Source organism: Sturnira hondurensis, unplaced genomic scaffold (genome assembly GCF_014824575.4).
Source record: "Sturnira hondurensis isolate 20B ecotype Veracruz unplaced genomic scaffold, ASM1482457v3 Scaffold0007406, whole genome shotgun sequence".
NCBI classification, from domain to species: domain Eukaryota; kingdom Metazoa; phylum Chordata; class Mammalia; order Chiroptera; family Phyllostomidae; genus Sturnira; species Sturnira hondurensis.
The window spans coordinates 15,637,711-15,659,245 of NW_028080037.1; the positions used below are offsets into that span (position 1 = coordinate 15,637,711).

A 21,535-nucleotide genomic window follows, 5' to 3' on the forward strand; every position below is an offset into this window, starting at 1 on the left:
GCAACCCAGGCATGTGCCCTGATTAGGGATTGAACTGGCAATGCTTTGGTTCACAGGCTGGTGCTCAGTCCACTGAGCCACACCAGCCAGGGTAGATCTTAAAGTTTCTGTCTCTTCCTCCACTTTAACACTCTAGGAGTGATAGTTTTATGACCTGATCCAGTCAGAATCAGACTTTTCTTTTGTGTTTTTTGGCCCGAAAATGTCCTGTAGGTGTATTTACTTGGTCCCACACAATACAAACTTTTAAAATCTATTACAAACATCCAAAAACCAGGAGACACCACAAACGTACCAGAATTTTCGGTTCTTTTGAACAAATCAGAAGATCTATGAATCATGGGCCCATGTTCCCAAGAACAACAATGTGCTTATCGGCCCTCTGGACAAGCCGTGTGTTCCCAGGCCAACACTCCTAAGGGTGTTCCTGCCCGAGGCACCTTCATCATTTACCATCTTACTTGCTAGTTATTTTTGCTTACACCTGGCCCACCTCACTCAGTCACATTCCCTGCCTGACCCCTGGAGCTTTGTTTGAGTTTGTGACTCCCGGTTGGGTGGCCATTGCAAAGCAGGAACAGGTTGAAGCAGAGTTTAAATCACTGATGAATCGGGGCCCAGATTGGTCTCTGCCTCAAGGGTAAAGTAGACATAGATTGATGGTATACTTCAAAGGCGGAAGAGACACTTCTAAGACTTTTGAAAGAACTGCCGCTACTTGTCCGTATTACATCTATTGTACCTTTCAAGAGAATTATATGATGTTTAAATACAATAAATGAAAGTTTCCAGAAATAGATATAAATACTGTGGAAGAATGCTACCGTGTCTTAAGTTTGAATCATCTTAAAGAAGCAAAATGAAATTCAAACGGTCAAAACCTTTTGTAAAAAATTAAAGTATATTGTTTGTCATCCTTTATGACTTCTAACCATCCCATACAGTAACAAATAGTTGCAGAAGAAATGAAGGAAAAAATGAAGGAGGGGAAAAAGGAAGGAAACTACTTGAACAGAGGGACTGGCCAATCCATGTTTTCAAAATCTAGTTTCTATTGGTAAATAATTAGAAGAAGTTGCAAAACTACAGAGTAGTCCTGCGTACCTACTACATAGACTCCCCCAAGCTAATGTCCTGCGTACCTACTACATAGACTCCCCCAAGCTAATGTCTTTCATAACTCCACGCCAATTCCTTTTGGTATTCCAGTGTCTCATAGTAGGTGTTTAATGTTTATTTAATGACTATGCCTTTGTATAGAGAACTAATATTATCATCTGTTGATTTATTTAGCAGATTAGTCTATTGATTTCATTTTGCTACCTGTGAATATGTACTACATGCACGTGGAGCAAATTCAACAGGTACGAAGGGTATGCAGTGCAAAGTACGTCTCCCTCAGAGGTCTCTGTCCTCTCCCAACCTCCCAGTCACCCAGAGACAACCATTTATTCATTTCTCATGCCTCCTTCCACACATAGTTCATGTTTGCAAACCTTCACACATATGGTGTCTCCTTCCCGCCCCAACCCCATGGCAGCATTCCGTATGCATGTCCTTTTCACTAAGCAATATGTTTTGGAGGTCATTCTGTATCTGTTCATAGAGTGCTTCTTCATTCTTTTTTTTAAGCCTTTTTTTTTAAGATTTTATTTTTTTATTTATCTTTAGAGGGGAAGGAGAGAGGGAGAGAAACATCAATGTATGGTTGAGAAACATCAATGTATGGTTGCCTCTTGTGCGTCCCCTGCTGGGAACTGGCCTGCAACCCAGGCATGTGCCCTGACTGGGAATCAAACCGCGATCCTCTGGTTCGCAGGCCCGCGCTCAATCCACTGAGCTACACCAGCCAGGGCCACTTCTTCATTCTTCTTAATGGCTATTTAATATGTGTCCCATCGCGTATTAGATGGCTGCACCATAATTTATTTCATCTGCTAACGGTGGGCATTTCGGTTGTTCATTGTTAAAAACAATACTGCCCTGAATGTCCATGTCTGTTTTCATTTTTTTTTATCAAAGAAATTTATTTGCATGTAAATAATCAGATTCTTTTGTAATGGTTGAGAGGAAAAAAATCCCAGAGATTTAAATGAAAAATCCCAACGTATTTACAGAATGGCCATACACACAGAAAATCAAACTTGATTTTAGAAAAAACCCTCCCCAGCCGCCCCTGATGTACATTTTTTAAAACCCCCAATTTAAAACCCAGCTTTTTACAGCTGAGCGTGTTTCCATGTCTGTTTCTATTTAGTACAGATACACATATAGTCTCCTCAGGTACTAGAGCATATGTTTATTTTTTTGAAAGATTTTATTCATTTATTTTTAAGAAAGAAGGGAAGAAAGGGAGAAAGAGAGGGTGAGAAATACCAGTGTGTAGTTGCCTCTCACATGCAGTTGCCCTGACTGGGAATCAAACCAGTGACCCTTTGGTTTGCAGGCCAGCACTCAATCCACTGAGCCACACCAGCCAGGGCTAAAGCATATGTTTATAGATTTGAAATCCTGATCTTTTCTATCTGGTCATATAAATAGAACTTTGATGGCAGAAAATTTCCTGAAGCTTTGTGTGGTTTTTGGCCCAAGTCAATGAGGTTTGCCAAAGTTCTGGCAGTTTGAACTGATGCCGATGTGCCTGTTGTTGGTTATTTTCATCTGAGTCTGATAAATAGGGAGAGGAACAAGATAAGTTCAACTCAAGATGGCCTGCTAGGGATGTGTCATGAAAGATAATGAAAGTGCATTACTTCCCTTCACTTGTATCACTTGATTCAGCTCGCTTATCCAGTCCTTGCCCCTACCCAGTGGGTCTTATCTTTCATTTGAAGTTCTTTTCCATCTCCCTTCACTGCCTGCCAGATTTTGGTGAAATTTCATTACTCAGTAAATACTTCCATTTCTAAACAGCTTTATACTGCTGAGAGATGAATCATGTTACATTTGTGTTGCTGGGCTGTGTCTTATTAACCATATCTTTCCTGAAGCAGAGTTTTAGAAATTGAAACCTGTTTTTTTTTTTTTTTACCCTTATCTGGGTTTTCATTGAAGTCACTGCGGAAAGGACCGTTCTCCATGTTCAGAATTTATTCTGGTCCCATGAAATCCAGTGTTCCTAAGCAGCTGTTAGTTAACAAGCTGCCCCCAATGTCTGCAAAATGGAAAGGATACATGAGGATGAGCTTATTGCTAAGTCATTTAGCCATTAATTCATGCAAAAACATTTTCTGAGTGCCTACTCTGGGCCAGACAGCCTTGGCCTAAGTCAGTGAGCAAGACAAGATCCCAGCCATTATGGAGTTTGTTCTCTGGCGTGTATGTTTGTGGAATGTGGAGGAGAGACAAAAATAAATGGGCAAATTATTTAGTATGTAAGAAGGTAATAAATGCCATAGTGGGGGTGGGGGAGAGAGGGCAGATGGGGCAGGGTGAGGGAGGTTGGGAGTCAGGGACACGGTGTACATTGCCATTTTAAATAGAATAGCCTGGGTAGGTCTTGCTGAAGGTGTGATATTTGAACTAAGCTGAGAATCTCCTTACAAAGTATTCCGTGTACATGTATGTGTACACGATTGCATGAAAATACCACTAATGACTTTGGAATTTTTAACAACTATATTGAGATATAATCGACATACCATTAAATTCACCCTTTTAAGGTATACAATTCAGTGGTTTTTAGTATGTGTACAGAATTGTACAACCAACATCATTATCTAATTCCAGAACATTTTCATCACCACCCCCCAAAAGAAAACCCATTAGCAGTCACTACCCATTTCTGCCTCCCCCTACCCCCTGGCAACCACCGATCTACTCTCTGTCTCTGTAGATTTGCCTATTCTGGACATTTTATACAAACAGAATCATACAGTACAAGGTGCTTTGTGACTGGCTTTTTTCAGGGCATAATGCTTTCAAGGTTCATCAGTATGTCATTATTTCATTTCTTGACAAATAATATTCCATTTTATGGATATACCACATTGGCTTACCCATTCATCAGTTGACGGTGACCTTGAATTTTAAGTAGTGCAAAGTGTCATGGATGGGCTGCAGGAATTGATTTCCCCGATAAAGACTGCACTGTGCAGCTTAGGGAGATACAATTGCCAGGACTGATGTTGCCTAGTTTCAGTTAGCACTAGTTAGGCTTGGTTCGGGGAAAAACTAAAAAGCCACCACACACAGATCCCTGCTTTTCCAGGCACCTCCCTCCTTAGTAAAAGCTCAGGGTGTACAAATATGGCAACGCAGATCTGTGGGGTTTTTAAAACTGTGTTATCTATTTTGTATATTTAAAGTCTTTTTTTCTACTTTAAAATATAACCTTGTTTACCCAAGACAAATTCTCTTCCTTCCCTCTTTCTCTTTCATATTTTGTGTGTGGTAGCAAGTAGAAGCATATCATCCTAATGAAATATTTGTGAATATCTGAACAAAGCCATTCTGCTGGATGAAGAAAGACTTCACAGAGGAAGTGGGAATTGAAACTGAATTTTAAAGGAAGGGTTTCAATCTTTTTTTTAAGATTCTATTTGTTTATCGTTAGAGGGGAAAGGAAGGAGAGAAGGAGAGAAGTATCAATGTATGGTTGCTTCTCATGAGTCCCCTGCTGGGAACTGGCTGCTGCAACCCAGGCATGTGCCCTGACTGGGAATCGAACCGCAATCCTCTGGTTCGCAGGTCCGCGCTCAATCCACTGAGCTACACCAGCCAGGCAGGAAGGGTTTCATTCTGATAGAGGCCTAGATGAGGAAGAAAATGGCACATTCCAAAGAGGAGCAGGGAATTGAAAATTTATCTTCTGGTAACTGGGAACTCCTAGGCCCTGTAGCACACGTCTTCGGTGCATTAATTTGGCAGCCATCAATCTGTGCATAAACGGTGATGTGTTGGAATCCTCTGGCCTTCTGCTCAAGGTAAGACTCAGTTTCAGAACTTCTCTAGGGGGATGTTTGAGTTATAGTCTCCGATCCTGCATAAAAATGAGCCCCATTAAAATCCAAATGGATAAATGGCTCCGCCCCACCCCGTTGAGATTAACTGTCTAAGCGACACCGGTGCAGGAACCTGACATGTGCCAGAATGGCTAAGGTGCAAACGGCCCCTGACCTCTAGGACCTTTCCTATTTGATCCTGGAGGTGGGAATGAGGGTGGAGGGCCAGGTACGGGCGCCCGGCTCCCGGGAACTGTGGATTGGGGTGGGGGAGCCGGGAAGGACAAGGCTCTCCTAACTACTGTACCGGACTAGGCGGCGTGGGGCCTCCAGACGGGACGCACATCACCAGAGAACAGGACGCAAATCTCATTCCCGCCTAACTCTTGTCAACCGCGAAGAGAAATGTTTGCAGCTGAAGGCCAAACGCTGCAGGGGCGGAGCGGGGATGAAGGGGCGGGGCGTGAACGTGGGGGCGGAGCGAGATCGAGGGGCGGGGTAGAGGCGGCGGGGGCGGAGCGAGAACAATGGGCGGAGCAAGCCTGTGGGCGTGGCAAAACCAATGGGGTGGAGTGCAGTCGGGGGGCGGAGCTGAGGAAACGGGGTGGAGCGCCGGCCAGGGCGGAGCGAGATTGGGGGCGTGTCCAGCCGTCGGGCCCCGCCCCCCGCCGCAGGCGCGCCCGCTCCGCCTTCCCGCTCCCCCGGGAGGCCGCGGCGGTCGAGCGCCGGGAGGGAGGGGAGAGCGGGTCACGACGCTGTTGGGGCGGGGATAACCCCTCACGTGGAGCAGATGAAAGGGCCGCGGCGCGACGGCCGGGGGAGCGGAGCCGAGCCTGCGACCCACAAAGCCGCTGCTGCCGCCACCGCCGCCGCCGCCGCCGCGATGAGGCTGTGAGGCGTCCGCCCGCACTCGGTCCTCCGCCGGCCCGCGACTATGCCTGGCCGCGCCCGCCCTCCGCGCCCTCCTGCCGCAGGACCATGAGGCCACGCTCGGGCGGGCGCCCAGGGGCCCCGGGCCGCCGCCGCCGCCGCCGCCCCCGCGGCCCCCGCAGCCACCGCCTGCCGCCGCCGCCGCCGCTGCCGCTGCTGCTCGGGCTGCTGCTGGCGGCCGCGGGGCCCGGCGCGGCGCGGGCCAAAGAGACGGCGTTCGTGGAGGTGGTGCTGTTCGAGTCAAGCCCGAGCGGAGACTACACCACCTACACCACCGGCCTCACGGGCCGCTTCTCGCGGGCCGGAGCCACGCTTAGCGCGGAGGGCGAGATCGTGCAGGTAGCTGCCCGCCGCTCGGGCCCCGCGCCACCGTCGCCACAAGATGGCTCCGGGGGCTGCGCCCGCCGACCCCGCCGCGGGCTGGCGGGCGGGAGGGGCGGCGAGGAGGCCGGCGGCATCCCTCCCTGGCGGGAGAGCGGGCGGGACGCGGCCTCCGGGGCGCCAAAGCTGGGGGCCAGCGCACGTGGGGGCTCGGCCTCCTGTGAGTCTGGGGGCAGTGAGGAGAGCCTCGAGTCTGGGCACCCACGTTGGGGCGGCCCCCTTGGGCGGGTTGTGTATGTTGGTTGGCCTCAGGTGCAAGTCCGGGAACTACCTGTTGAATGCCAACTTCGGAAAGATGAGTGATGAAGGGATGGGTGGCTCGTTTCAGGTAGCAGGCTTTGCGTTCCATCCATGCAGGTTCGTTTTGGGAGCAGCCTGGTTTGTCTGAAGGGGAGTACAATCAGGCTCTTCCCTGGAACCTGCCGCCCGCCTCACCTGGGTGCTGATCCTGTTCAGGACTCTGGACGAGCAGCAGCAGGCAGGGGATGCTGGCGGAGGAGGAGTGCCCTGGAATGACCGTGGAACGCAGTCCTCTCTGCGTGCTTCCTATACAGAGGTTGGAAGGGAGACAGCCTGCTTGCTCCAGAGCCAAGGACTTCTAAGGAGGGCCTGGGAATAGGGAGACAGGATCGCTCGCTGACAGGGCCTTCGCTTTGCGCCACGTGAAAGACGTGTGCATTTCAAAGTAAGCTTGGTAGGAAGAGCTTCAAGCTGAGCTCAAGCCTCCGCGGATGGTGGGTGAGCTGGGTAGAGATGCCTTCCTGCTTCCTTGGCTATGATTTAATCAACTTGCTGGTGAACGGCCAGCGCACTTATGGTGGTTAATATGCATGCCTCGGATGGGGCGATTTGAAATGGTTGGCTTGTTTTTGAATCTTTTCGGGTGATGGGGATGGCTGCAGGGCCCAAGCTTTGGGCCTTCTGCGCTTTACTATCGGGTGAGCTATGAATGAAGAGGACTGTATGGAATGACTGCGTAGCAGCCTCTTTCTTTCCCCCTCTCTGGTGCAGACTCAAAGCTCGGTGTGGATAGGAAAGGGAGCTGTGCGGCTTGGCTCCTTAGAGGTGTGTCTTCACGTAGCTGGGGAGGCTGGGGAGGCGCCTCTGCTGGACGATTAATTAGCAGCATTGTCTTACAGTGCTCTTGTTCCCGTCTTAAACTTCTGCGGGGTAAATAGACGGGGAAACACATGTTGTTTGAGTCCTGTGACTACACATGTTAAAGCCTTTCGGACGTTTTTCTTTAATAATATTATAATTATGGTCTTTAATGTATAAGCTTTAGAGACGATGGTCTGCTGAAGATTCCTACACATTTCAGTCGCAGCATTGAAGACAGACGAGTCTGAATCTTAGAGCTTGCTATTTGTGACTCCTTGTTTCTCTTTGAGGATTCCACTGTGCCCTGATGGCTTTAGAAATGTTTGATTTATGGCCTCCCAAGAGAAAAGATGTTTTAACACACTCTTCACTTTTTTGAAGGAGACTTTTGAAGTTTGCGATTTTTATCTGCAGTGTTCTAACCTGCACTCTTTCTCCATGGTAGTTTGGCGAGCTATCCATTATGAGTAGTTCTGTGCTTTGGAGATAATCTTGAGTTCCCCATTTAATACAAAATTAGCAGTTTAAACACACCATTTGTAACTGTTTTATCCTTGTGAGTAGAGAGATAATGTGTGAATTTGGCAAAGGTATCCATTCTCTTTTGAAACTTTTGAAGTGCTTATCTAAGTCTTTGTAGTCCATTAGCTTAGCCAAATATATATATATATATATATATATATATATTTGTTTCATATATATATATATGAAATGAACAATTGCTAGGTAAAGAAAAATGACTTAAAGGGTATTTAATAAATTTACCTGTTAAGCAATCACTTAATAGGTGTCCTTAATTTTCTTATAACTGCAGTAATATGAGTGAGTTTATCTGAGCTGTTTGAATGGCCGTTTTTTGGCGTTCTCACTCTGAAACTTTCATAACTTTGTGGTGGGGACCTAGTTGCTGAGCCTTTCTATGCACAGGAGTGCAGTGTGGCTTTCAAGGGCTGTGTGGGTACAGCCCTGGCACGCTTTTATTAGTTCTTCGAATGCACCACCCAAATTAAGGAACTGGTGTAGCCCCTGTCAGCTCTGGAAAAGGTTTTTATAAGGAAAGCTAATGTTTTTTAGGACTGCCGAGAGGAAATGTAACCTTTTTTAAAAATATATTTTATTTATTTATTTTTAGAGAGAGGGAAAGGGAAGGAGAAAGAGTGGGAGAGAAACATCAATGTGTGGTTGCCTTTCATGTGTCCCCTACTGGGGACCTGGCCTGCAACCTAGGCATGTGCTCTGACTGGGAATTGAACCAGCGACCCTTTGCTTCACAGGCCTGTGCTCAATCCACTGAGCTACACCAGCCAGGGGGAATGTAATCTTTTGCATGAGAAATGATAATGCAGAAGAAACAAGTTGGTGTTTAGCTTCAGATTAATCACATTTTCTAAGTGTCCTCATTGAACTTTTCAAACCTCCTTTTATTTTACTTTTTTTACCTTTAAAAAACCCTTGCAGGATTTGCTATTGAATACTTTCAGAACTTTGGAGCAGAGTTCATATTCTTCAAGTAAACCTAAATAGTAGCACTAGAACATTGCTTTTGCTATTTCCAGTGGGGTTCAGTAACCACTGTTTGTGGTTTAGGGGAGAAAAAACCTGTTTGAGAGCCTCTCTCCTTTAAGAATTCTAAAATACAGAATTGGTTTGTGTTAGTGATTTCCCTCCATATTATATGCAATGAAGGTGTGTGTGTGTGTGTGTTTATACAGTAGATACCTTATCCTAGTCTGGTTTGCCCAGATACTTATAAAGTACCTGTTCCGTCATTTTCATGGTTTAGGGTAGGGGTAGGCCTGGTTAAGAAGTCCTGTGTTTGAAAGAGAGTAATTCAAACCTTGGGATTAGTCACAGGATTCTTGGTTCTCTTCATGTGCATTTTAGACTTAAATAACTTTCCCAAGGTCACAGTGTGCTCTGTTAACACAGAGAATTTTTTTTGACATCATCTGTGAAAGTTGTGAAAACAATGTGTGGATATGAAATGCTGTTAATTACTTTTATTGTCTTTTTCATGCAACATCAAAGCCCATTTGCTTATAAGAGTGTCAGGCATGCAGTGTGAATGCTGAGGGGATTAATTACATTTTTCCTGGAGTTCTGAAGCATGGAGCTTTACAGGGTTCTTAGACATATTGATACATATTTCATTTTTAAACAAATTTCTAGCTGTTAATGGGATTATTATCTGAAACTTTCAGACTTGGCTGTGCAACTCACATGGTTAGTGATGTTAAATAAAGGCCCGATTAAACACTGTCTAGTGGTATGTGGATTTGTTAAACAAAGAAAATTTGCATCACTAGAGATGAAAGATTGTTTTAAAGTGGAAATGTTTTCTTTCTTTCCTTTTTTTTGAACTCAAATATTTAGAAACACTTGAGAAATTCATCTGTAGAAGGAATCTGAATGCTAGGTTTTCTGTAACTTTAAAATCTGCCTTTCTGGATCCTGTGTTAAGTGTTAATGGTCTTGAAAGCAGAGAAGAGCTGAAAACATTAGAAACTAATGTGTTACCTTTAGCAGTGAGGGTTGGGAGGAGAGCTGGAAGGTGGGTTAGAAAGGCTAAGTGAGGTCCTTAAAAATCCAATGTTAACTAAGGATATCACAGAGAATAATTTTAGGAAACTAACGCCTCTGCCTTGTTTCCCTGTCAGTGCGTTTCTGCAGTTTTAGCATTGGATCAGACACATCCTTTTCATCTCCATTTTAAGTTAACTTAATAGGCCTGCCTCTAAAAACGGACTTGGCCTAATAAAACATTTGTGTGCTGACAGCTGATCTGGATTTATGCAGAAAGGGATTGCTGACTGTCTTGTCAGAAGGGCCTTCATGATTAAAATCAAGCATTCAATTGGGGGAGAACATATTAGGGCCATGTTTTGTGATCTTAGAGGCTCTTATTTTCTGTCTTTTCTCCTGAGATCTCATGGGAGTTACTAATAGAGTTCTTAGTGGAGATGAAGATGGGAGTGGCAGGTAAGTGTGGAGTCTGTAGACGAAAGGGAAGGTGGTGGCGTTTATGGGCATTTATTGTGTATGGGGCACTGTGGCAAGCATGCCACATGTTTGCCCGTCCCATCTTGACATTAATATGGATTAGCAACTACTGCTAACCCATTTTGCAGATGAGGAAACTGAGGCTGAGAAAGGCCTTTTGACTTGCCCATTCTCATACAGCTTAGCAAATGATAAAACCTGGATTAAGACCCAGGTCTGTTTGGCTCTTTTGTTCTCATTTTTGCCAGATAAAAATAGATTGGGCCAGTTAGGATTTTGACATTAACTCAAGTCTAACTTTTTAAGAGTTTAGAATAAGGGTTCTTAACCTGAGAGTCACAGATTTCCAGTGATGGCACGTGAACCCCTGAAATGATGCATACAGTCTTGTGTGTGTGCACTTTTATTTCCCTGCGAAGATAGACAGTTTTGCTTCTTGGAGGGTTCTGTTATGTCCCTCCTCCCCAAGAGGAGAAAAGGAGCCACTAACCTAGTACCTGTCATCCAATAGTCCAGGGGAGTGATGTCAGGCTCAGGCTGACCAGAGTTATAGAGAAGTGGTCATCTCCAGGTTTGCGTGCCGCCATTGTGCGTATGTATTTGGTAGAGGTTTACCAAAGCCCTAGTCTATAGCAGACACTGTAATGCTGTTGTCTTGTGGAGTTCACTGTCTCTTTCTTATAAAGACAGACATGCATGGATGGATGATAACCCTACCCAACCAGGGTTCCTCACAGCATTGAGCCCTTAGTCCCTACGGCATCCATTGTGTGTAATGGATTAACCTCTCTCCTGTGCATCTGTCTGGTACTAGTTCAATGCATCATCCGTGGGAGAAGTGAGAAAATAGTCATTCAAAGGATTTCCTGTACTTAGATGGCGAAGTGCAGAAAGGCAGCGGTTTGGTGCAGGAGAGCAGTGCGTAAATTGTTCCCTGTCACCGTGCATTGGAAAATGAAGTGGAACATCTGTCAGTGTTGCCGTGGCTTAGGAGCAACTTCTTACACCTTTTCTGTGGACCTGGGCTCTGTGGGTTTGCGTCTGTTTGCTTTTGCTCATCCCTGGATTTACCCCTGGGTCCCCCGTGCCTGCTACTTATCAGACACTAGATGTTTAGTGAATGGACGATGGATTTAGAGTTGCCACCAGGCAGGCAGTGGGTCTTAGTGGGTTTGGGTTAATTGGTGAGAACAATTTAATTTGGTTTGGTTTATACATTTCTGGGCTCTCTTTTTGTTTGGTTGTTATTTCCAGAAACGTGCTGGATTAGATGGAAAGAGTAGACCTCTCTCTGGTTCTGATACGGTCACTGGTATTATGCAAAGTTGCACCAGAGTGACCTGTGTGTGTGTGTGTGTGTGTGTGAATTCAGAGGCAGGACACCTGGCATTATAAAGGTCTGAAGGTGGTCTTTGTTTGATAAAATACTGAATATTGACAGAGCTCTAATGTGGAAAGCTGTTATGGATGGACGTAACATGAAGCCAAGCCATAATGCCCCTGGGAGTAACTTTGAAAGTCTGGGTATTCAAAATCATCCTTAACTTGAACATATGCCATGGGAAAACTTTGCTTCTGGATGGTGTTTCCTCAAGTCTGTAGAATGGATTTACAGTTCATGACAAAAGTAACATTTAAATCACTTCCGATAATCAGAAAAAACAGATTCAGCCCTCTAATGTATTGGGTGAGGAGACTGAGGTCCAAAGAAGCGAAGTGCCTTGCCCAGAGCCAGGTGGCAAGGTAGAGGTGAACCTGAATTCACATTCGGGTCTCCCAACTCCTGGGCTTTGGAGCTTCTCTGTCACCCCAGCTACACCTCAGCCGAGCACACCGGGGAGAGCAGGTATCGGAGTATGCTTTGTGGTCAGGTATATAATTGGGGAAGGCCCGTTCTTGTTAAATTGTACATTGAGTTTAAGCAGCTCCTTTTCTCGTCTAATTTAGATTTTGAGTTGCTCTGTTTTCCTGTCTATCAGACTTTTAAAAATAGCTACTGATGCTTCCTATATGCCAGACACTGTGTACAATGCTTTGTTCACAATTTTTTTTGAATTTGTATTTTATTTTTTTCAATTGCAGTTTACATTCAACATTATTTTGTATTCGTTTCAGGTGTATAGCATATTGGTTAGATAGTCCTATTGCTTTGTCCACATTTAGCCTGCGAGGTAGATGACATACCCCAGGTTGAGGAAACCAAGCTTGGAAAGGTAAAGGTAAAGATTTGTCCAAATCACTGACTAAGTCGGATGTAAGGCTGAGATTCAAATTCAGGTATGGCTGATTCTAAGCCAGTTCTGTTTTTCTGAGGGTGCTTCACTTGGCACTTTCTTCTGCTTCAAATGAGATGATGGGAATTAATGGTGGGGCATAGAGTGGGGTATGAACCCAGACAGGTTGACCAAGAAATGAATCTGGAACAAAAAGTACCCTTACAGAGATTTATTTCCCACCTACCTTCCTTCCTTTTCCTCCTCCTCCTCCTCCTCTTCTTCTTCCTCTTCCTCTTCTTCTTCTTCTTCCACAGAAGTCTCATTCTAACTTGTGCTTTTCCATGAGGAGTCAATCTGATAAGTCTGGGAAGAGGGATCAGTGATTTGAAGTATCCAGCTGTCACTAGATGGCACTTCCTTTTTTTTTTTTTTTTCTATTAGAAAAGTTGGACCGTCTGTGGTGTTCTGGCATTTAAAGAAATTTCTGGTGTGAGACACACCACCTTGCTGTGGCTGACTTGTTAAGAGCCATTTTGGATTCTGCATGGCTTTCTCCAAGGAGGTCATGTCTTGTGTTCATTCCCTATTTGATTTAAAAAGTTGTTAAGAACCTAAAGCTGTGGATTCTCCCTGCTCTTTTCATCCTCCTGGCTGTTAAAACTTATTATGGGTGCTGCATTCCTTAGTAGGCAGGCACTCTGTGCTGCCTTCTGTCTGCCAGACGCTTGTGCCTGTGCGAGGCGAGGCAGCAGGTGGGGGTGAGTAAGGCGCTGTCCCTGGCCGCAGGCAGCTGAGTATAGGGGCAGACAGCATGTGAGCCACGGTGCTATCTGGGAGGCCACATTCATAGGATACCAGAGGGGGTGGGGAGCACCCGGCCCAGGGTGCTAAGTTTAGGCCTGGGTAACCCATTCTGAAGAAACATGTCTTTAATGACATAGTACCTGGATTTGCGCCTCCTGGCCTCTTCTAACTCATTTTTACCCACCTTTGAGGTTAAAGATGATAACCCCTTTGTGGAGACGTGCCTTTATACCTGTCAGACAGTATAGGGAGGATGCAAAGAGAAGAGGTTCTTTGTTCCATTTGTAGCTTGAATGAGATGTTTTAAAACATGACTTTTAGAGGCTCTGTTGACTCATGATAGTGTACAGAGAATGAGGTCAGCTGACCCATTTTGGTTCGAGGAAGAGCATTTTATTTTTATTACCCTTAAGATGTGTTGTAAGACAATATTAATCCTGTTCTCTCCCCAGTAGTCAGTGTGATACGGTTGTTTAGAAACTCAATGTGCAAAGTCACTTCAGTGATAACAGACTTTGATGATCCTAGAAATTTGATGTGAAAATGCCTGTTGGAACAGGAACTTCTGGTCTCCTAGTGCGGAAGCTGTTGCATTTGTAAAATAAAAGAGTAGAGGTTGTAGTCAATTGATTTTGTATAAGGTCCCACCGAGTGCTGTAAGAATTTGATTAAAACTTGAATTTTTATTGAGACATAAGTCGAGCCATTTGTATCCTACTGTGGGTACAGCCTAGAGAAGAAACATAGCTTTTATGCCCTCATGAAGTGTGTTTTTAGATGTGATTTCTGTGATTTCTCCTGTACAAATATGGACAGTTAAATTTGCCCCAGAGGAAACTGAGGCTTAGAGTCTAAGTAAGCTGAGCAAGGCCGCAGAGCTAGGATTGAACTTGGGTCACTTGAAGCCCAAACTTACTGACCTGCTGGCCTGAGACCTAGGTGTATTTTTGGTAAAATGAGGCAGAAATATTAGAATAGGTTCGTTTTCTTCTAATTGGAGCCAAGATCTTCCTTTGAAAATAATTAACCCATAACTTATGTTTTATTGATTTTTAATTTTTGTAAAAGATTTTACTTTCAGAGAGAAAGGAAGGGAGAAAGAGAGGGAGAGAAACATCATCAGTTGCCTCCCGTATGCACCCTGACCAGGGAAGCCGGACCTGCACCCCAGGCACGTGCCCTGATGCATGCACCCGGGTGCAGTTACCCTGACTGGGAATCAAACCAGCAAATCTTCCGCTTTGCACAGCAACTCTCAGCCAACTGAGCCTCATCAGTCGGAACTATGGCTTGTGTTTTAATTGTGAAAATAAAATAATGCATGCTTATTGGAAAATACAGAAAAGTATGAAAAAGGAAATCAATCCCACTATCTACAGATAACCTCTGTTAACCTTTTGTATTTTGTTACAACCTTTTTTTTTGTGCTGGGAGGGATTTTAAAGAAAATTGGTAAAAACATAACATGGTGTTTTGAACCCTTCATCCACCTTGAGCATTTTCCTCTTACTAACTGCTCTGAAACATTTTTAGTGTTTGTGTGACATGTATTTGTTTTTCATTATTATAAGTAATGATGTGAAGAGTATCCTTTAGCCCTTGCTTATGTTCATAGGATGTACTTCTAGAATTAGAACCACTGGGTCAATGGGTGTAAACATCCTTAATGTTCCTACTACCTGTTGTCAGCTTGGTCTGCAGAAAAGTGATTCTAATTCGCATACCCCTGCCAGATCGGCACAGGTACGTTCCCACGCACCCCTGCTCCCCGTGGGTCGCATCTGTTGCTTAAAAACAACCAGAACCAAGAAGCAACTTTATAAAAATAAAAGTCTGTATATTCCAGTCATTTAGTAAATACTAAATCCTGGCTTTTCCTTCTGCTATGAGTAATGTCCACGTAGAAGGGAAGGTCCCTGGCGTGCTATCTGGAACCTCCCTTGTAGATGTGTCTGAGCACAACTCATGAGCAGTGAGCTGCCGTTGTGTTCTGGGCAGGGACACAGTGGCTGTCCAGGCAGATGGCAGTGCTCAGAGACCTAGAGAAGACTTCGCTGAAGGGACCGCCGTGCAGTCGGCACACTGTCGGGCAGCAGACCGTGGCCCAGGAGGATGCTTCTGCACTCCGTTTCCCGTCCTGCCTCTTCCGCATGGTGCAGGCTGTCTGCTTATGAGCAGGCTGGTTTTGGAAAGGTGGTTTAAGTCTGTCCTCTCCTTTTGGAGTGATGCTGTCAGTCTGTGGTAGGCAGAGACGCAGGTAGAGCCACGTACCAGACTATCAGGGCTACATTTAAATGGCAGGTTCCTGGGTGGAAAGTGACTTCATGGTTTGAGCCCTTAAAAATGTAGAAATGTTACATAAAAATCTGGGGTTTTGGCTCCTCTTGAAAAATTCAAAGTTTGGCAGTTGGTGGGCCCACATTTCCTTGTGGGCAATAGCCTGACCCACCCCGTTGAAGTTGCAGCTGTTCCCTTCCGATGGGACACGGGCCCTCCGGTTCACAAGTCCCTGTCGCATCACTTCAGTCTACTTCACCCACTGGCAGTTTCATTTACCAGCATCTGCCCCTTGTAGGCGTTGGGATTTGCCACCTTTCTGTCTCTGAAGGATCTGAAGCTGAAAGCTTCCTCAACTGGCCAGTGTGTCTGCTGTCCACTACGACACTTGGGACCCCACGAGCCTCAAGTTATGCTACCAAGAAAGGGCAGACTGGCCCTGATTTGACCAGGGTGCTCTCTTTACTCTTGTTCTTCTCGAAGGCTCAAGTCCCAGGGCCATTTGGCCTGCGCCTTCGTTAAGATCTTTGTCCCTTCTCTCTTTTTGCCTTTGGTTGACCACTAGTTACTGTATGAACTGACTGACACCCTGAAAATGCTGTGGCTCAGCTCTCCTTTTGAGTGAGGGAACTGTGAGCAAGGGCCTTAGGCCTTTGGACACAAGAGGAGCTGAGATCAGAACGTGGGTCTTTTAGCACTTTCAACATGCTCGTCTTGCTAGAATGGCATCCTACGTCGGATGGCTGAGTTCCAGAAAATCTTCCGTGAGCCTGGTGCTTTAGGGTCCCTACAGCACTTTCACTTGTATTATCTTGTTTCAACCCCTCGGCTAGGAGCACCTTCCCTGGATTCCGCCCCAGAAGGCCATTTGCTATTCAGGTTATCCTGGTTGCCAAGGCTTGTCCCACACTTAATACGGAATGCTTTTCTTGGGACCTAATTGTACACTTTTACTTAAAGGCATTTGACATTGTGTGTTCAACACCTTTATACGATTTTTGGAAGTAACACTGGTTGCTTGGAGATTTGGCATCTTTTCAGAAAGTACCTCAGTCTTGGAGTAGGTGGTAAGCAGGCAGCTAATGGCATGTAAAGAATGTTGCAAGCTTGACTTGCAAAGCCATTTCAAAATTTAAATCAAAGTAGCTCGTGGCCAAGTGAAAGGGAAATGGTGTACTCAAGATGCAAGGTGATGCTTGGTTTGCTGTTTCCTTCTTCATGCTAGATGCTGCCCAGAGTCTCCCTGCCTCACACTCTCTTTCCTCCCCTTGCTTCCTCCCCTCTCCACCATTCATCTTTTTAAAGTAACCTCTGACCTTCTCACCACTTTGGTCCAAACCGTTCAGAATGTCCTCCCATGGTTTACTACCGAGCTGAGTTCGGAGGTGACCTGGGCTTGCTCTCTCTAGCCTCTCTTCTCACCATTACTTTTGGGACTTGGGTCTGGGTGCAGTGCGCTTTTGCCCTTATTTCCTGAATGGGGCCTGGGCTCTCCTCCCTCTATGCCCTTTGTTTTGGATTGCCCTTCTGTGTTACAATAATTTCTATGCCTCCACTTTCCTGACTGCCATCTTTGCCCTCTCTTCTTTCTTTTCTCCAACTTCCCATCCTTCCTATCAAGCACTGCTAAGCTCTACTGGTGTGTTCCTTCAGATCAAAGCACTCCATTTTTCACTTCTCAGCTGGTCTTAAATTCCGTATTGTAGGTATTCTTTCATTAATGTTTTCTTTGCCCCACAAGATCACAGCTCCCGGTAGATAGGGCTTGTGTCTTACTTGTCCTCCTACTGCTTTGCAGTAAAACTCTTAAATATTTACTGAATCGAAATTCTTCTAGATGAAAATAATTTGTGATAGGATAGTGGTGGGGATATTAGTGTGGCCAGAAAAAGCCACACTTGGCTTTTGAGGCAGAACTTTGTATGACTGTAGAAAGAATTCACAAGCAGTTTTCAGACATGGGTGTGTCCTAGAGCCATTCTAAATAGTTGGGATGGACCAGACCCAAAATAATTCCACCTTGTCCCTGCTCTCCAGGAGGGAGGTCTGGAAAAAGGAGGTGGGACTAGGAGATGACACCATCTAACTCCTCCAGGCCTGGCTCCTGACTTCCTGGGTACATTGTTCAAAGAATCCTGGAGAGGAAAACATCTCAGTCTGACTGTAGACTTTTAGGGAGTGTGTTTTATTTCAATAGGAATAATATCTTGGTGTCACTTAGAAAACTGGTACTTTTGGGGGAGCAGCAGAAATTATATGCAGTTCCAGAATGACCCATCAGAAGCAACTGTATTGCGTCCTTATTAAATTTGAACCATATTATTTTCTCAAATTATGTGCGTGCCCCCCCCCCCCACTTTGGAAGTTCTTGTGTGGGCCTTGATCCTGTGTTTAAGTGTGTTGTGGGAAGCAGATTTAAAGGACTAGAGTCATATTTCTAAAGAGGCCAGCAGGCTATCTGTGGAAAACTTGATATTTCAATTTAATGAACATTTGATTTTCTACTCTTTTTTCCCCAAAGTTTTTATATTCTAGGGAAGAACTCTTTTTTTTTTCTCCAAAGATTTATTTCTAGAGAGAGAGGAAGGGAGGGAGAAAGAGAGGGAGGGAAGCATCAGTGTGTGGTTGCCTCTCATGTGCCCCCTGCTACTAGGGACCTGGCCCGCAACCCAGGCATATGTCCTGACTGGGAATCAAACCTGCGACCCTTTGGTTTTCAGGCCCACACTCAATCCACTGAGCTACACCAGCCAAGGATCTACTCTTTATGTGGCTCATTATAAGCATTTAGGAGTTATTAAATTATAGTAGTCCCCCACTCTATGATGACCCCTTGGTTGGTGCCTGAAACTGCAGATAACCTATTTGGGGGGGCAAACCCCCCAGAATTTATTTACGAAAAATTGTGTGTTAATTCTGACATGTATAAACTTCAGTCACCTTCAAAGCACTCTCCATTTGATGCAACACACCTATTGGGACATTTTTCCCACTGCTCAAAACAGCTTTGACTTCGTTAATTTTGTTGCCTTTTACTGCTTTTGCTGTTTTTGTGTTTCACCTCTCTACATCAGCAAAACGTTTCCCTTTGAGGACTTTTTTCATCTGTGGAAACAAGAAGTTGCTGGAGGCGAGATTGGGTGGGGCAAGGGGGTCATGCTGTTTTTTTGGTCAAAAACTGCTGAACACTCAGCATGGTGTGGGCAGGCGTGCTTGTAAATCACCCATCATGAAATGGGCAAAGGTACTGAAAGAGTCTTCAAAAAAGATTCACCGAAGCTGAACGCAGTCTCTCACGCCAGCTGGCACACTGATACGGATGGGTTCCTAGAACACTCACCTAGCTGGGGAAGCATGTACTACCAGGGGTCTGTCCTCCAGAAGATAATTCTGGGTTTTTTTTTTTGGGGGGGGGTGCTGCCTTGTGTATACCCTGTTTTTTTCCTGTCTATATATATACCTTTTCACTTAAGGAAGCACTTTATGGCTCCTTTTGGACATCTCTTTGGCATATCCGAATTGCCAGCATCTTTTGCATTGGGGCCATTATTAAGTAAAATAAGGGTTACTTAAACACAAGCACTGTGATACTGTGACAGCTGATCTGATAACCGAGATGGTTACGAAGTGACTGATGGGCAGGTAGCATGTATACAGCATGGATACATTGGACAAAAGGATGATTCAAGTCCCAGGTAGGATGGATCAGGAAGGTGCAAGATTTCATCACACTCCTCAGAAAGGTGTGCAATTTGAAACTTTCGCATTGTTTATTTCTGGAATTTTCCATTTAAATTTTTCAGACTGCAGTTGACCTGTGGGTAACTAAAACCGTGGATAAGGTGGGACTACTGTGTTGCTTAGTTATGTACGCATGTTGGCATGTCGAGGTCTTTTGGTTTTTGTGGAACAGTGCCTGTTATATGGGCACTGGGACCTTCAGAAATATTCCAGAGTCCATCCATGATGTGTTGTATTTCACCTGTACTAGAGGGTTTTCATGCCTTTTCATGGCACCTCCACTTCACAAATGTTTCAGTGCCCATCAGTAGATGTTACCCTCATCCAGGAAGTTAAATGAACAGCTTACGTATAGTTTTGTTGAAGTTTTGGTGTTACTTGTTTAAATCCCTAGGACACATATAAACTCGCTCTGTGGCATTAAATGTGCCGTGTGGGTGATTTCAAGTTCTAGTGGCAGTGGTAATTTTTGCATTTCCTGACTCTTGTGTTTAAATTTGCAGTCTCAACATTGCATCACTGTAAGTTTTCACATTTAATGAATATTTATGTTGAGCTGAGTTCTATATGAATGTGGTAGTTTCTGACTTGATTATAGCTTGCTGTGTACTGTGGCCAGGGGTGCCCTGCAGACAACAGAATTGGCACACGTCTCAGCATGCCAAGCCCTGGCGGATGTGGTTAGGGACCATGGTGACTGGTGCTTTGGTTGCCTTGCCAACCTTGACTTTGGAAGGGGGAGACTCTAAAACACCGATGGGATGGGGTAGAATAGTTTTGAATATTCCAAGTAAGATTATTGACTATATATGCCCCTACAAGAAGCTGTAGAAAACTCGAGAATTCTTACTATATGCTCAGGTAACATTAATTTTTTAAAGAATTAATTTTCTTAATTTACTTATGCAAGGCTGTTTTAATTGTCCACTTGCAAACCTGTAGAAGTTGTATGGTGGGCCTTTCATGTATGAATGTCTTCATTACTTGCTACAGGGTAAATAGGGAATCTTCTGTCCCTTAATATTTCAACCCCTCTTCCTCCTAACCTCAGCCCACATCCCTTGCCCTCTGGTAACTCTAACCTAGTGATGGCCGATCGATTGAGGGGAGGAAAAGAAGAAAGGAGGGTGGTGGGTGGAAGACTCCCCTCCCCCATTTTGTATCTTCATTCCTTCCTATTGCCTATCTCAAGAAGGCCTATCCTCTCCCCTCCCTCTTCTTATGCAGGGGTGGGCAAAGTAGTTTGCCCACAAACATACTCACCACTGTGAGTAGTTTCACATACTCACAGTGGTGAGTATGTGAAACACAGACTTTATTCTTGTGTTATTATAGTCATAACCTGCATGTCTTTTTCCATACAAACAACTGTAAACCTACTTTTGCCTACCCCTGTATATTCTGTAAGCAAAGACCTTGTTGGTCACAGGTGCCATCACCCATAAGTGGGGTCTTAGGATGCCCAGCTCATAAAGTTTGGCAATTGGAACTGGGATGGGAAGAAGAGGAATGTGTCCCTGGTATCCCACACTGGAATACCATTTGCCACTTTGCAAATGTTGTCCTGAATGCTGTGGTCCTTAGTGTTGTGCAGTGAAAGGTCCAGAAGGGAACTGATCAGTCCTGTTAAGCCAGATGGGATTCCCGGGCACAGTCTCCTGAGCTCCTGGAGTCTGTGATTTGTGGAGGTTCAAGAGCTCAGAGAGTCTCTCCCTGCAGAGTCTGCCATCAAGACTTACCATACAAAAGAGCAAACCCTTCACTCCTTTGAATGGAAATTTACTATTGCAGAAGGAAAGGCTGGCCACAAATTTTAATCTTCTCTTGCTGACTTGGAGGTACCATCTGTGACTCTCCATTAGAGTGTGTCCTCCTTCAGGGCAGGGCTGGTGTCTTCTGACATTTTCCCCACTCCAGCCCAAAGGATCCCTTTGTGCAAATTAGGAAAAGCTGTCTCTTCCTCGAAAGACAAACTTGTCTCCTGTTTGCCACAAATGGGTAATAGCGTGGCCTAGGAAGACCACAGATGTGAATGGCACCCCCTAGAGTTGTGCAGTGCGCGAGGCCATATTCCTCGTGGTTGGTGTGGCACCTGTCTGAAAGTTGTTCCCTCTTCTCCAGTGCTTCTCTCTTGGCAATTCT

General features: G+C 45.1%; 1 protein-coding gene across 2 annotated transcripts in view; it reads left to right on the top strand.

Moving 5' to 3' along the window:
- ZNRF3 (zinc and ring finger 3) overlaps positions 1-21,535 on the top strand; it is a 198,283-nt gene that overhangs the window by 52,191 nt on the left and 124,557 nt on the right. The window contains exon 1 of one of the 2 annotated variants that reach the window (XM_037052419.1): positions 5,651-6,212. The exons of the other annotated variant lie outside the window; for it this stretch is intronic. Within the exon in view, the coding sequence (XP_036908314.1) occupies positions 5,922-6,212 (291 nt within the window). The 5' untranslated portion in view covers positions 5,651-5,921. Of the gene's footprint in view, positions 1-5,650; positions 6,213-21,535 lie in introns of those variants that run through there. 2 annotated transcript variants of the gene reach the window in all.